The sequence below is a fragment of the Scylla paramamosain genome, chromosome 9 (assembly GCF_035594125.1).
Source record: "Scylla paramamosain isolate STU-SP2022 chromosome 9, ASM3559412v1, whole genome shotgun sequence".
In the NCBI taxonomy this organism is placed as follows: Eukaryota; Metazoa; Arthropoda; class Malacostraca; order Decapoda; family Portunidae; genus Scylla; species Scylla paramamosain.
Genome location: NC_087159.1, coordinates 23,080,516 through 23,095,923, shown reverse-complemented (window position 1 = coordinate 23,095,923; position 15,408 = coordinate 23,080,516). Strand labels below are relative to the sequence as shown.

The following is a 15,408-nucleotide window of genomic DNA, read 5'->3' as shown; positions in this document are numbered from 1 at the left end:
TCTCTCACCGCCGCAATGTTGCATATCTAGCTGTCTTCTACCGCTATTTTCATGCTAACTGCTCTTCTGATCTTGCTAACTGCATGCCTCCCCTCCTTCCATGGCCTCGCTGCACAAGACTATCTTCTTTCTCTCACCCCTATTCTGTCCACCTCTCTAATGCAAGAGTTAACCAGTATTCTCAATCATTCATCCCTTTCTCTGGTAAACTCTGGAACTCCCTGCCTGCTTCTGTATTTCCACTTTCCTATGACTTGAATTCCTTCAAGAGGGAGGTTTCAAGACACTTATCCACCAATTTTTGATCACTGCTTTGACCCTTTTATGGGACTAGCATTTCAGTGGACATTTTTTTTTATTAGATTTTTGTTGCCCTTGGCCAGTGTCCTACCTACATAAAAAAAAAAAAAAGCCCTGTTCTGTCCACTTCTCTAATGCAAGAGTTAACCAGTATTCTCAATCATTCATCCCTTTCCTTGGTAAACTCTAGAACCCACTTCCTGCTTCTGTATTTACTCCTTTCTATGACTTGAATTCTTTCAGGAGGGAGGTTTCAATACATTTATCCTGTAATTTTTTATGACTGGCACCTCAGTGGACCTTTTTTTATGATATTTTTTATTGCTCTTGGCCAGTGCCCCCTCTCCATGGGAAAAAAAACTTCATACCTTTTGTTTCATTCTAGATTACTTTTTAGTTGATATATGAATATGAAGAATAAAGAAAATAAATAAAATGCCCCAAAAACAATAAAGCACCCCCCAAAAAAATTAAATCCAGTGGGTTGGGCTTTTTTCAAGAAACCCGTCTTTTTCCAACCCTGATTACTTCACAACCTTATATCAGATTGCCAGTATGGGTTCTGTCATGGCTGTTCTACTGTTGATCTTTTGACCTTCATTACTGATTCTTGGTCATCCTCTTTTAGGGATTTTGTTGAAACTTTTTATTGTTACCTTAGACATATCAAAAGCATATGATATAGTTTGGCACAAAGGTTTAATTTCCAGAGTGCTTTACTTCTGATCTTTCTAAAATTTCTGACTGGGTAGAGCAAACTTAGTATTATTCAATGCCTCAAAACTCAGTTCCCCTTTTTGTCAGCTCAGCACAACCTTCCAACAAACTCCCCTCTTCAGTGACACTCAACTCTTCAGTGACACTCTTATACACTGAACATCCTCAGTCTGTTCTCTACAAATAATCTTAATTGGAAGCTTCTCATCTAATCTCTTGCTAAAACTGTTTTTTTTAAAGTTAGTCATTCTAAGCTGTATGTGCACCTAGCTACTAAATCTGTATAGGGCCCTTATCCTTCTATGTATGGAGTACACCACATACATGGGGTTCCCCATTCATACTGTTCTGTTGAATAGGGTGGAATGAAAAGCATTTCATCTTACCAACTCTGCTAACTGAATGTCTTCATCCTCTCTCTTTATTGGAATGTTACATTTCTTGCTATCTTCTACTGTTTCATGTTAAATGCTCTTCTGATCTTGTTAATTGCATGCTTCTTTTCCCACAGTCTTGCTGTACAAGACTTCCCTATTCTGTCTATTTCATAATGCAAGAGTTAACTAGTATTCTTAATCATTCATCCCTTTCAGTGGTAAATTTTCAAATTCTGTCTGCTTCTGTATTTCCATTTTTCTATGACTTAAAATCTTTCATGAGGGAGCTTTCAAGACACTTCTCTAATTTTGGCCAATCATTTTGGCCTTATTGGGCCAGTGCCATCTTTCATAAAAAAAATCATGTCATACATCTTCCAATAATTAATAATAAATTTGTTTCCTATCACTTTTTCAGATCGTGGTATCAGCAGTATTATGGTGAAGAGGGACAGCTCAAATAAGGTGAGCTGCAATCTGTTTGGGCATTATTATTTCATTATTGTTGTTGTTGTTGTTGTTGTTGTTGTTCTTATCATCATCATCATCATCATCATCATCATCAATTCTTATATTTAACAAATTATTATATGTAAAAGAGGCTCTTCCCAAAGGCAATGAGAGACTGAGGACGCTAGTCTCCAAAGAGTAGTCAAAAAGATTTATTCAGAATGAGAGGAAAAGTGTCTTGAAACTTTCATCTTGAAAAAATTTTGTCATACATAAGGGGAAATACAGAAGCAGGCAGGGAGTTCCAGAGTTTAGAAATAAAAGGTATGAGGGATTAAGAATACTGGTTACGGTTAACTCTTGTATTAGGGAGATAGAGAGAATAGTGTTTCTCTCTCTCTCTCTCTCTCTCTCTCTCTCTCTCTCTCTCTCTCTCTCTCTCTCTCTCTCTCTCTCTCTCTCTCTCTCTCTCTCTCTCTCTCTCTCTCTCTCTCTCTCTCTCTCTCTCTCTCTCTCTGTAGGAGGGCCTCTATTCAAGGGCAGTGAAAAAGTAGAAAAATGTCCACTGAAGAGTGCTACTCCTTAAAGAGTTGAGCCAAAAGGATTATCTAAAACTAAAGTGTTTTGAAACCTTTCTCTTGAAAGAGTTCAAGTCATTAGTACAAGGAAATACAGAAGTAGGCAGGGAGTTTTAAGGATTGCAAGTAAAAGGAGTGAAAGATTGAGAATACTGGTTAACATTTTCATTTGAGAGGTGGACAGGTGTGACAAAGCAGAAAGTCTTGTGCAGCAATGCCACAGAAGGAGGGGAGACATCAAATTAGCAAGACCAGAAGAGCAGTTAGCATGAAAGTAGCAATATAAGATAGTAAGAGATGCAGCTTTTCTGTAAAGAGAGGCTGAAGACAATTAGTTAGTAGAGAGGAGTTGATGACAAAATTCTTTTGATTCCACCTTGGGTAAACAAAAGTAGAAAGCCTTGTGTAGCAGTGCTGTAGGAGGGGAGGCATGCAAATAGGAAGAGCAGAAGAGCAGTTAGTATAAGAGTGGGAATAGAGGATGGCAAGAGATGCAATCTGCAATGAAGAGAGAAAGGCTGAAGACAGTTAGAGTAAAGGAGTTGAAATGATGGAATACTTTTGATTCCATCCTGTTTGAAAGAGCAGAATGGGTAGAACTCTTGACATAGGATTAGTGTACTCCATACTTTACTCTGTACAGAGTTAGCAGGTGGTGGGGTGTGATACATGGATGGAGATGGGCTTTGAATACCTAATTTCATGGAAGCTGGTTTAGCTGTAAATGAGATGTGATGTTTCCAGTCTACTCTGCCCAAGTCAGAAACTCTAAAAAAAATCAAAGTCAGGCATTCTGTGGCTTCCCTACATGAGTTGTTTAATTCCTGAATGGTTGGACACCTAAGAAAAGATCTGATAAGGTACTGAGTGGACAATAATTTTAGCTTAGATGATCGCTGATAAATAATAGAGAGTGGGTGACAAGACAGAACTGTGAGGGACACCACTGTTAAGGGTAGCATCCAGTTGTGGGAGTGATAAGGTTAGAAATGTCACTTTTACTGAGAAAAATCAGAGGCATAGTTATACTGTTATGCAACAGTGACAGAGTTTTATGACTATATTCATGATAATAATAATTGAGCTGTTGCCTGAAATATGCCCTCTTCTCTGTTGAAATTTTTTGTTTTTCATGATAGTGTTTGTATATTACTCTTTCTTTGCAATGGAAAGTGGTATAAATTTTAACAGTGCTTCAAAATATAGCACTACTTGGCAACTTAAACTTTCAGTAGCCCTATGTGAAAAGGGAGAGCATCAGCAAGCTTTGGTGCTCTGATGAAGTGAAGGTGTGTGTAGTGTCTTTTCCACACTCTTCCTCCTCCACTACTGTACATAGTTCTGGCATACCACATTCATATTGAGGACTTAAAAATGCCTAAATCTTCAAGGCAAAAGAGAACCATCTCTTGCAAGAGATGTATTAGAAAAACTGGTAACAGAAGAAACAGTGACATAAGGTCTTGTGAGGCGTCACCGAGACATGATGTCATGCCTCTGCCACCTACCACGATACACCCATGCTTCGTGAATCTGCCTTGCTTGATCCCTCTATTTCTCAGGAGCATGATTCATCAAGATTTGACATACAAGCACCATTATTAGAAGAAACAGAAGAGGGACCTGAATGAAAACAAAGTGTTTATAACAAACCAATGGAACCTTAAAAAAAAAAAAAATCTTCAATATTTGTGCGAGAATAAGTGATAACTGCACCTCCTATCTACCAAATGGATTTGAAACAACAAGACTGGAATGAGTAACCTTGGAGGCTCTGATATTCTCTTGTAAAGGGTTATGCCTGAAAGGAAGGGGAACAGGAACCTCTGGCAAAAGCTGCCTTTCTGAGGCTCAGCAAGTCCAGCATATTCATAATTTGAAAAAAAAATCTGTAAGTACACCTCATTCTCACTTCATGATTGGGTAACATTCCTGAAAACCCAATCATATATAGTGACTCATCATATAGTAAGCTTAAGAGCATTGAAATATAGCAAAAAAAAAAAAAAAAAACTCAAAATGTTATTATACAATCCAGAAACAATCCAGAAACAGTGCATTCCTTGACATAAAAAGTTAAAATGCCTCTTGTGGGTCTAAATTGGTTTAAAGGTTCTTTCCTGATAGAAGTGGCATGGCAAGTTGGGACCTATTTAATGTGGAATGAAGTTGAACTTTTACTGAAATCTCACTTCACCATAACCCTTGATGAATGGTGTGAGAGCATAGGAAGAACTGAGGTAATAGTGTTTGGTGTTTCTCCATATGATGGTGCTGTGATCGATGATTGTAACAGCAAGTGTAAAGCATCACATAGCTAGCTCAGAGGTGCAATTGAGAGACAATTGTATGAGAGAAATACTGTATGGTAGAGCATCATATAGCAAGGCTGAACTGTATTTACTTGACCTAAAAAATAGGATAAAAAATTAATATAATCATCCATAGAACTCTATCCCATAGGTCAGTAAAGCAGTCTTGCAAAGTATTCCAAACTTCAAGGAGTTATATTTTTTTTTTCTCTTTTTCTCATTTTTTTTTAAATATGTCTCCTCAGTATTTATGCATTGATTTTAATGAAACCTAGACTTAGTAAATGGACAGTGTAAGTGGATTAATGTAGCAACATGATATATTCAAAGTTTGTGACAAATGTACGAGTATAAAAATAAATATTTTTAATTTGTTTAAAATTTTTGATTGACTTCAAAGTAAAAAAAAATATTCTCCATAAATGAAACATAATATAAAAAATTGCAGTGTGACACCAAAGACCATACTGTGACCTTTCCAGCATGTGAAGCATATGATTGTACAATAACATTTGTAGGAGATAGACTAAAAAAAAAAAAAAAAAAAAAAAAATTGAAGTGAGGAAATGGGAGCATGCAAAAGTGGGAGAGAAAAGGGGGACTTTTGGACAGCAGAACTTATTCTTCCCATAATTTTTTCATCTCAATGCAATCAATAATAACAGTTTTCAGCTTTAAATTGGATGCTCTCCTTATGGGAACAGTTACAAAAAAAAAAAATAAAATAAAATAAAATATATATATATATATATATATATATATATATATATATATATATATATATATATATATATATATATATATATATATATATATATATATATTATTCCTTCCTTTGCTGTGAAATTTTTATGAAACGTCAGGTTCAGTACGTAGGGTGTTATATGAGTTTCTGTGGGTTTTACTAGAGGTGAAAGTACAAGTTCATCTAAGTCAAAAATGTTCTATCACATAAACATTTTGAAGGCTTCTTTAGCCATGGTATGAAATTCAAGTCTTGCTGGTTGACAGACACAATGGCAAGGCTGGGCGGGTAACCATGTGTAAACCTGAATGATAGTATGGATGTAGTAAACAACAGGTAAAATAATGGGCAATGTGGCACCATGCCTGGGCAGGCAGGGAGTTGGAAGGAGTGAGGCTAGCAGCAAATCACGTGATTGCTCGTCAGTCACACAGTTTCCCACTGAGGCAGTGACAGTGAATACATTTAGATATTATTATGCAGTTACTTAAAGTAATGTAGAGTGTGTGGACATGGTGTTTCTCCACCATGGTTACCTACCCAACCCAGACATTATGTCTTGCCCAGCCACACTTGAACTTCATGACATGGTTAAACGGTCTGAAAAGTTAAAAGTCTAAAAATGCATATGTGCATAGAATATTTTTGACTTAGAATAATCTGTAGTTTCACATTTAGCAATATCTTCGGAAATTTATGTTACACCCTGAATATTTAGATTTTCAGTCCCAAAGTATCCTTGCGCCTCACCATTTTTTCGCAAGTGCCCCTGTTTTCCATAAGATATTTTTTAAATCAATCTATCTACAATTTTTGTTGTAGACATGTGGTTCATGTATAGGAAATGCCAGTCTGTAGTGTTTGATATACGTTGTGTTTTTTCATATTTTGCTTTGTTTGCTTGGAGTGAATTTTTTTTTTGGGGGGGGAGGAATTTCAGAAAAAAAGAATCTGAAAAAAAATGCAGTTACATTAAAATCTAGTTATTTGTTTTCTTTGAGTGTTTCTTTATTAAAATCAATATTTAAATGACAGAGGAGATAGCTTTTAAAGTTGAAAAACCATGTTTTGAGATATGTTTTCTTAAAGTTTTGGAATACTTTACCGGGGAATATGTGGAACTCTTTAGACAGGCAAGAGGGAGGAAAGAAGGTTCTAAAAATAGATGAGACTGGCCACATGAGGACAGTGAGCACATGGAACACTAGACAATGGAATATGTATATATATAATGATAATAATGACTGATACAGTGCCTTTCCCCCCGAAAAAATGCGCCCTTGCATTGAACATAATAACAATAAGCGATAGAATTTGAAGATAATAATAATAGGTAATAAATACATGACATGATATGGGAGAGAGTACGGAATCAATAACCTTAACAATAATATACAGACGAACATAAACAATATATATATATATATATATATATATATATATATATATATATATATATATATATATATATATATATATATCAATATATCAGGAGTGGCGGGGAGTGGGAAAAGGCATGATGAGCAGGAGTGGGACAGCTGCAGTGATGTGGGTGGCTGTACCAGGCATTGGGTCTGGTAAGGAGTGCGCTGAAAGAGTGAACAGGAACAAGTGATGAGGGTAGGCGCTCGTGAGAGGAATGTGAGGTGTCTGGGTCACTGTGGGGCGCAGGTGGAAACGCAGGCAATGGTGAGGTGAGCTGACCCAGAATTTGAGCAGAATGAAGGACAGGCAGGATCAGATGGCGGCTGGTAACCCGATTCCGTCTTGAATTAGATGATGCCTCATAACTTGCTTGTGAGAGTGGCATGATGTATTTCAGAGTGTGTACTTATTATGAGAGAGATGAGAGGTTTGTGTGTTCCTCTATTGCACAAAACATTGCTGCACACCATTGTTCTGAAGGCTGTCACCATTTGTTCTGGATGTGGATCTGCTACCAACCTCTTTGTAATTAGATGGATTTCACTGCTACTTGTTCACTGGTTGATAGATTTATTGGATGGCTGGAGATGATGTTAGCAGCACAAGTGATGGTAGCTTGTTGATACTCTGATGGAGGTATATTGGTAGTGTGGAGTTGGAGTTCGAGGTTCATGGGTATTTGTTGATCTTGCGGTTAGATTTATGCGAGTGAGGTAACACAACAGACAGAGTTACTTTCTTGATTTAATGATAAACAGAGATGTATACACATGATATTAAGAGACGCAGGTTGAGAAGTAGTGGATGTGACAATGCTTCAACTCTATAAACTGACAGAGGACTGACCCTGAACTGGACTGGAACTGACTCTCTACTCATACAAGGTTGTATTTATGTGAAAGTGGATCAGAGTCAAAGGCAGCTGACCAGTGAGGAAGATGGGAATTAGACCAATCAGATACTGAAACCAGGAGAATCTGAAACAATGACTGAAGTTGTTATTATAGCAAATCCTCCTCCAAGCGTTTTTCCCTGAGGACTGGCTGAGGAATGCGAGGAAGGTGTGGAAATCTCCAGACAAGAGAGTGGGAGGAAGGAAAGTTCTAAAAATAGATCAGACTGGTCATGTGAGGACAATAAGCACATGGAATACTAGACAGTGAAGTAAGTATATATAATGATAGTAATGACTGGTATACACACACACACACACACACACACACACACACATATATATATATATATATATATATATATATATATATATATATATATATATATATATATATATATATATATTGTAAGCCTCCTCCTTACCTTTTAGGGAATGCAGAGGTTACACAGGAACTGCATTAATTCTTTATATAACAAACACTACAAGGTTTAAATCCAGGTAACCGAGAGTTAAGGCCGGGGTTCTCACAGTGGGGTAAGCCACAAACGCAGTTCAGAAACGTTAATACTATTTATTAACCAGTAGTTAACACATTCCACGATACTCGCAAGCAACGAAAGACCAGAATTCCACCACGTATTAAAACATCTTCGATAATTCTTGACGTCACTATTCACTTTAGCAAGATTTTATCGACCAACTCAGGTCATTCAGTAACATACAACACATTAACATGTAAGGACACACATAACATAATCACATAAAAGAATAATCAAATGTAACATTAAAATATTAGCACTACATGCGAAGTGCCACAAAAGATATTAAAATCACTCATCAAGATTCAACATTATATCAACACATGGAAAATGACATAAAATATATGGGGACCACAGTATACTGAAACAACATTTTAAGTCGAGACACACAAGGCACTTAGGAAAAATCTTCTAAGTATTACTTATGACCAAGACGAGGCAGAGAACGACTAGGAGCTTCATGGTGCTGTCAAGTGGGAGCACCTTCCAGGAACTTGTAACACTCCACTCTTGGAGTCTAGTTAGGTCTGAGAGAATCATTCGCTACTTCGCCTTATATTCCATTTTGACGATGGCAACGTTGACCTACGTACATTGCTATCTACTACTACATAAGGAGTTATCCTTAAGGTTCAAAATCTAACTAGTTAGTACACTCATCTCTTCCTTCACTCCACACAATCATCAGGATACTTATACTTCACTGTAGGTGCGTAAGAAACATGCCTCATAGGGAGTCTATGGTTAACCACCTTTACATGCGAACATATATGGTTTTTCTATGTCCTTCTAGTTCATGCATTACTTAAGTTAACAGTGGGTCACTGTTTTGTGTTTTGTGAAGTCAGCGACAGTAAGGTAACTTGATCACAAGATTGATTGCAAATAGGCTAGGTCCATTAACTACACGGCCTTAGTCACCTTAACTCGTCGCTCAGGTGCCTTGGCATCAGGGCAGGCACTGTCTTGTTCATGTGACCAGGGATGCTGTAAGCCTCACGAGGGGTCATGGCGGTAACCAGTGACCTCTGAGGCTATGGGTGGCCAAGGGCTGGATGCCTTGGCGACAACACACCCTCGGCTTGGCTATGATATATATATATATATATATATATATATATATATATATATATATATATATATATATATATATATATATATATATATATATATATATATATATATATATATATATATATATATATATATATATATTCAGTGGTACTTCACGATTCAAATGTAATTGGTTCTTTTGGGCTGTTCGAATTGGGAATGTTCAAATTAGGAAGCAATTTATCCTATTCATATTTATGTAAAATGCATTGATCCATTCCAGTCCCAAAATCCCCTCTCCTCTTTTTTTTATTTCTTTTTTATACATGGGTTTATGTTGTACCTTGAACATGGAATTGGATGAAAATAACCTAAATTATATAAAAAAAATACAGGAAAAGAAAACATGAAATGCCATATATTTAGGCATATGACACAGCACTTGAATGATCCTAAAAAAGACACAAAAAAGTAGGTTGTCCTATACATCAGATACAAAAACTGATTTAAGATTTTATACAAAATAGCATTGTAAATAAACACCAACCTAAAAGTGATGAGTCATTGAAAGTTCCTGCTGTCTTCAGTCTTGAAGAGTTGTTGTTGTGTGCAGAATTTTTATTTTGCACTAAAATCCTCTCTCTCTCTCTCTCTCTCTCTCTCTCTCTCTCTCTCTCTCTCTCTCTCTCTCTCTCTCTCTCTCTCTCTCTCTCTCTCTCTCTCTCTCTCTCTCTCTCTCTCTCTCTCTCTCTCTCTCTCTCTCAATATTATTGAAATAATAATAATAATAATAATGATAATAATAATGATAATAATAATAATAATGTGTTTGTGTATTTACCTAGTTGTATTTACCTAGTTGTATAGTACAGTGTTTGAGCAGGGTTCATAGTGTCCTGTGTCCATATCTATATTTATCCAGCATTTCCTTAAATTTCTGCATATTTGGTGCTGTAACAACTTCCTCATTTAGACCACTCCAGATATCCACAGTTATATGTGGAAAACTGTATTTCTTGATGTCCCTCAAACAATGACTCTTTCTGATCTTCTTGAGTGCCCTCTCATTTGTCCAGCTTTATCTTCTTTCAGCAACACCAGGTCTTGCTTGTCTATCTTTTCAGTGTGGTTAACTATTTTATACATTGTTATTAGATCTCTTTCTCTTCTAACTTGCAAAGTTGGCAGTCCCATTTCCTTCAACCTCTCTTTGTATGTTAGGTCTTTCAGCTCCAGTACCATCCATGTAGCTGCTTTCTGAATTCTTTCCAACTTCTTTACGTCTTTCTTCATAATTTTTTTTTTTTTTATGTAGGAAGGATACTGGCCAAGGGCAACAAAAATCTAATTAAAGAAATGCCCACTGAAATGCCAGTCCCATAAAAGGGTCAAAGCAGTGGTCAAAAATTGGTGGATAAGTGTCTTGAAACCTCCCTCTTGAAGGAATTCAAGTCATAGGAAGGCGGAAATACAGAAGCAGGCAGGGAGTTCCAAAGTTTACCAGAGAAAGGGATGAATGATTGAGAATACTGGTTAACTCTTGCATTAGAGAGGTGGACAGAATAGGGGTGAGAGAAAGAAGAAAGTCTTGTGCAGTGAGGCCGTGGAAGGAGGGGAGGCATGCAGTTAGCAAGATCAGAAGAGCAGTTAGCATGAAAATAGCGGTAGAAGACAGCTAGATATGCAACATTGCGGCGGTGAGAGAGAGGCTGAAGACAGTCAGAGGAGAGGAGTTGATGAGACGAAAAGCTTTTGATTCCACCCTGTCTAGAAGAGCAGTATGAGTGGAACCACCCCAGACATGTGAAGCATACTCCATACATGGACGGATAAGGCCCTTGTACAGAGTTAGCAGCTGGGGGGGTGAGAAAAACTGGCGGAGATGTCTCAGAACACCTAACTTCATAGAAGCTGTTTTAGCTAGAGATGAGATGTGAAGTTTCCAGTTCAGATTATAAGTAAAGAGCAGACCGAGGATGTTCAGTGTAGAAGAGGGGGACAGTTGAGTGTCATTGAAGAAGAGGGGATAGTTGTCTGGAAGGTTGTGTCGAGTTGATAGATGGAGGTATTGAGTTTTTGAGGCATTGAACAATACCAAGTTTGCTCTGCCCCAATCAGAAATTTTAGAAAGATCAGAAGTCAGGCGTTCTGTGGCTTCCCTGCGTGATATGTTTGCCTCCTGAAGGGTTGGACGTCTATGAAAAGACGTGGAAAAGTGCAGGGTGGTATCATCAGCGTAGGAGTCGATAGGACAAGAAGTTTGGTTTAGAAGATCATTAATGAATAATAAGAAGAGAGTGGGTGACAGGACAGAACCCTGAGGAACACCACTGTTAATAGATTTAGGAGAAGAACAGTGACCGTCTACCACAGCAGCAATAGAACGGTCAGAAAGGAAACTTGAGATGAAGTTACAGAGAGAAGGATAGAAACCGTAGGAGGGTAGTTTGGAAATCAAAGCTTTGTGCCAGACTCTATCAAAGGCTTTTGATATGTCCAAGGCAACAGCAAAAGTTTCACCAAAATCTCTAAAAGGGGATGACCAAGACTCAGTAAGGAAAGCCAGAAGATCACCAGTAGAGAGGCCTTGATGGAACCCATACTGGCGATCAGATAGAAGGTTGTGAAGTGATAGATGTTTAAGAATCTTCCTGTTGAGGATAGATTCAAAAACTTTAGATAAGCAGGAAATTAAAGCAATAGGACGGTAGTTTGAGGGATTAGAGCGGTCACCCTTTTTAGGAACAGGTTGAATGTAAGCAAACTTCCAGCAAGAAGGAAAGGTAGATGTTGACAGACAGAGCTGAAAGAGTTTGATAAGGCAAGGTGCAAGCACGGAGGCACAGTTTTGGAGAACAATAGGAGGGACCCCATCAGGTCCATAAGCCTTCCGAGGGTTTAGGCCAGCGAGGGCATGGAAAACATCATTGCGAAGAATTTTAATAGGTGGCATGAAGTAGTCAGAGGGTGAAGGAAAGGGAGGAACAAGCCCAGAATCGTCCAAGATAGAGTTTTTAATAAAGGTTTGAGCAAAGAGTTCAGCTTTAGAAATAGATGTGATAACAGTGGTACCATCTGGTTGAAGTAGAGGAGGGAAAGAAGAAGAAGCAAAGTTATTGGAGATATTTTTTGGCTAGATGCCAGAAATCATGAGGGGAGTTAGATCTTGAAAGGTTTTGACATTTTCTGTTAATGAAGGAGTTTTTGGCTAGTTGGAGAACAGACTTGGCATGGTTCCGGGCAGAAATATAAAGTGCATAAGATTCTGGTGATGGAAGGCTTAAGTACCTTTTGTGGGCCACCTCTCTATCATGTATAGCACGAGAACAAGCTGTGTTAAACCAAGGTTTAGAAGGTTTAGGACGAGAAAAAGAGTGAGGAATGTACGCCTCCATGCCAGACACTATCACCTCTGTTATGCGCTCAGCACACAAAGACGGGTCTCTGACACAGAAGCAGTAGTTATTCCAAGGAAAATCAGCAAAATACCTCCTCAGGTCCCCCCAACTAGCAGAGGCAAAATGCCAGAGGCACCTTCGCTTAGGGGGATCCTGAGGAGGGATTGGAGTGATAGGACAAGATAAAGGTATGAGATTGTGATTGGAGGAGCCCAACAGAGAAGAAAGGGTGACAGCATAAGCAGAAGGATTAGAGGTCAGGAAAAGGTCAAGAATGTTGGGTGTATCTCCAAGACGGTCAGGAATACGAGTAGGGTGTTGCACCAATTGCTCTAGGTCATGGAGGATAGCAAAGTTGTAGGCTAGTTCACCAGGATGGTCAGTGAAGGGAGAGGAAAGCTAAAGCTGGTGGTGAACATTGAAGTCTCTAGGAATGGAGATCTCTGCAAAAGGGAAGAGGGTCAGAAAGTGCTCCACTTTGGAAGTTAAGTAGTCAAAGAATTTCTTATAGTCAGAGGAGTTAGGAGAGAGGTATACAGCACAGATAAATTTAGTATGAGAGTGACTCTGTAGTCGTAGCCAGATGGTGGAAAGCTCAGAAGATTCAAGAGCGTGGGCACGAGAGCAGGTTAAGTCATTGCGCACATAAATGCAGCATCCAGCTTTGGATCGAAAATGAGGATAGAGAAAGTAGGAGGGAACAGAAAAGGGGCTACTGTCAGTTGCCTCAGACACCTGAGTTTCAGTGAGGAAAAGAATATGAGGTTTAGAAGAGGAGAGGTGGTGTTCTACAGATTGAAAATTAGATCTTAGACCGCAAATGTTGCAGAAGTTAATGAAGAAAAAGTTGAGGGGGGTGTCAAGACACTTAGGGTCGTCGACAGAAAGGCAGTCCGACCTGGGGACATTTATGGTCCCCTCCCCAGATGGGGACTCCGAGGCTGGTGTAGGAGTCGCCATGATGATTTTGAAATTTTTGGGTGAAGGGTGTGTGTGTTATTAGGTGCTTGTAGTTTTGTGAGGAGGAAGAGAATTGTCTTTAGAGGGCAGGCTGTGACTGCCCCCTTGTGTTGTGAGACACAAAGGGAAACGTTCATTGAGATCACAGCTGGGTTTAATGATAAGTTCACAGTACCCCCTGAACAGTGCTTTAGACCTCACTGGGAATAATTATCGTTTCAGCAGGTGTCTACTGCCTCCTCCTAGAATATGCGGAGACCACACCACTACTGCATATTCCAGTCTGGGACGTAGCATAGTGGCAGTAATTTTTTCATTATAGTCTTATCCATGTAATGAAATGCCATTGTAATATTTGTTAACATCCTGTACATTGAGCCAAATATCTCTTTTATATGCTGTTCTTAGGTCAGGGTGTCTTGAAAAAACACACTTAGATCTTTTTCCTCCTTGCTCCTTATTATTACTTCCTCCCCTATTTTACAGTCCCATGCAGGTCTTTTACTCTTTCCCAATTCCATCACATGGCATTTCTTAGCATTGAATTCCAGTTTCCACTTCTTTGCTCCATCCATAAATCTTGTCAATATCTCTTTGCAACTCTATACAATCAGCATGGCTCTTTATTATTCTTAACAATTTTGCATCATCAGCAAATAGATTAATATGACTGGTCAAACCCTCCTGCATATCATTGATGTATATTTAGAACATAATGGGTGGTTGTGCTGACCCCTGTGGTACTCTGCTTGTTACATTACTCCAAATTGAACAGGTGTCCCTGATCACAGTTCTCATTTCTCTGTCCTTTAAGTAGTCTCTTATCCATTGTCCCTCTCAGTCCTCCTATATGTTCAATCTTCCACAATAGTCTCTTATATGGAACTTCAAAAGATTTTTTGATGTCCAAGTACACTGCATTTACCTACCCATCTCTGTTTTGTATGTCATCTATTGCTCTTGTATAGAAACTTAGTAGATTTGTCACACATGACCTTCCTTTTCTGAAACCAAATTGGCTATTTGTTATAACTTCGTTCCCTTCCAAATATTTCACCCACTTTTCTTTGATCACTATTTCACAGATCTTGCCCACAACACTAGTTAGCAACATCAGTCTATAATTTAGTGGCTTAGTCCTCTTTCCTTCTTTGTGTATTGGCACTATATTTGCTTTCTTTCACTCTTTTGGTACTCTTCCCTCTATCATTGAGCTGTTAATCACATCCCATATTGGCTCCACCACATGTTCTCTATATTCCTTTAGTGTCCAACCTGACACTTCATCAAGCTCCATTGCTTTCCTGACAATTTGCCAATTTCATGTTTTTGCACCAAGACTTTCTGTAACCCCCCCTACCTCACCTCCTTGTTTGGTTCTGTAAAATCCGCTTCCACACTGAACACAGACCTGAAACTCTCATTCATAATTTCACTCATCTCTTCTGCTGTTTGATATATCCTTTCTCCCTTTACTATCTTGTCATTGGTCTCTCTGGTTGTCATCTTTTCATTGATATACCTGTAAAAAAGCTAGGGCTCTTTTTCACATTCCTTAATCACATCCTTTTCAAATTGTCTCTCCTCCTCTCTTCTTATTCTAAAATACTCATTCCTTGCCTCCTTATACTGCTCTCTATTATTTTTATTTCTTTGTCT

The 15,408-nt window shown here is 38.4% G+C and overlaps 1 protein-coding gene across 1 annotated transcript in view; it reads left to right on the top strand.

Annotated features, from left to right (window-relative positions):
- Nucleotides 1-15,408, top strand: part of LOC135103717 (NADH dehydrogenase [ubiquinone] flavoprotein 1, mitochondrial-like) — a 119,736-nt gene that overhangs the window by 26,215 nt on the left and 78,113 nt on the right. The window contains exon 2 of the mRNA XM_064010347.1: nucleotides 1,813-1,859. Coding sequence (XP_063866417.1) covers nucleotides 1,813-1,859 — 47 coding nt within the window. The remainder of the gene's footprint in view (nucleotides 1-1,812; nucleotides 1,860-15,408) is intronic.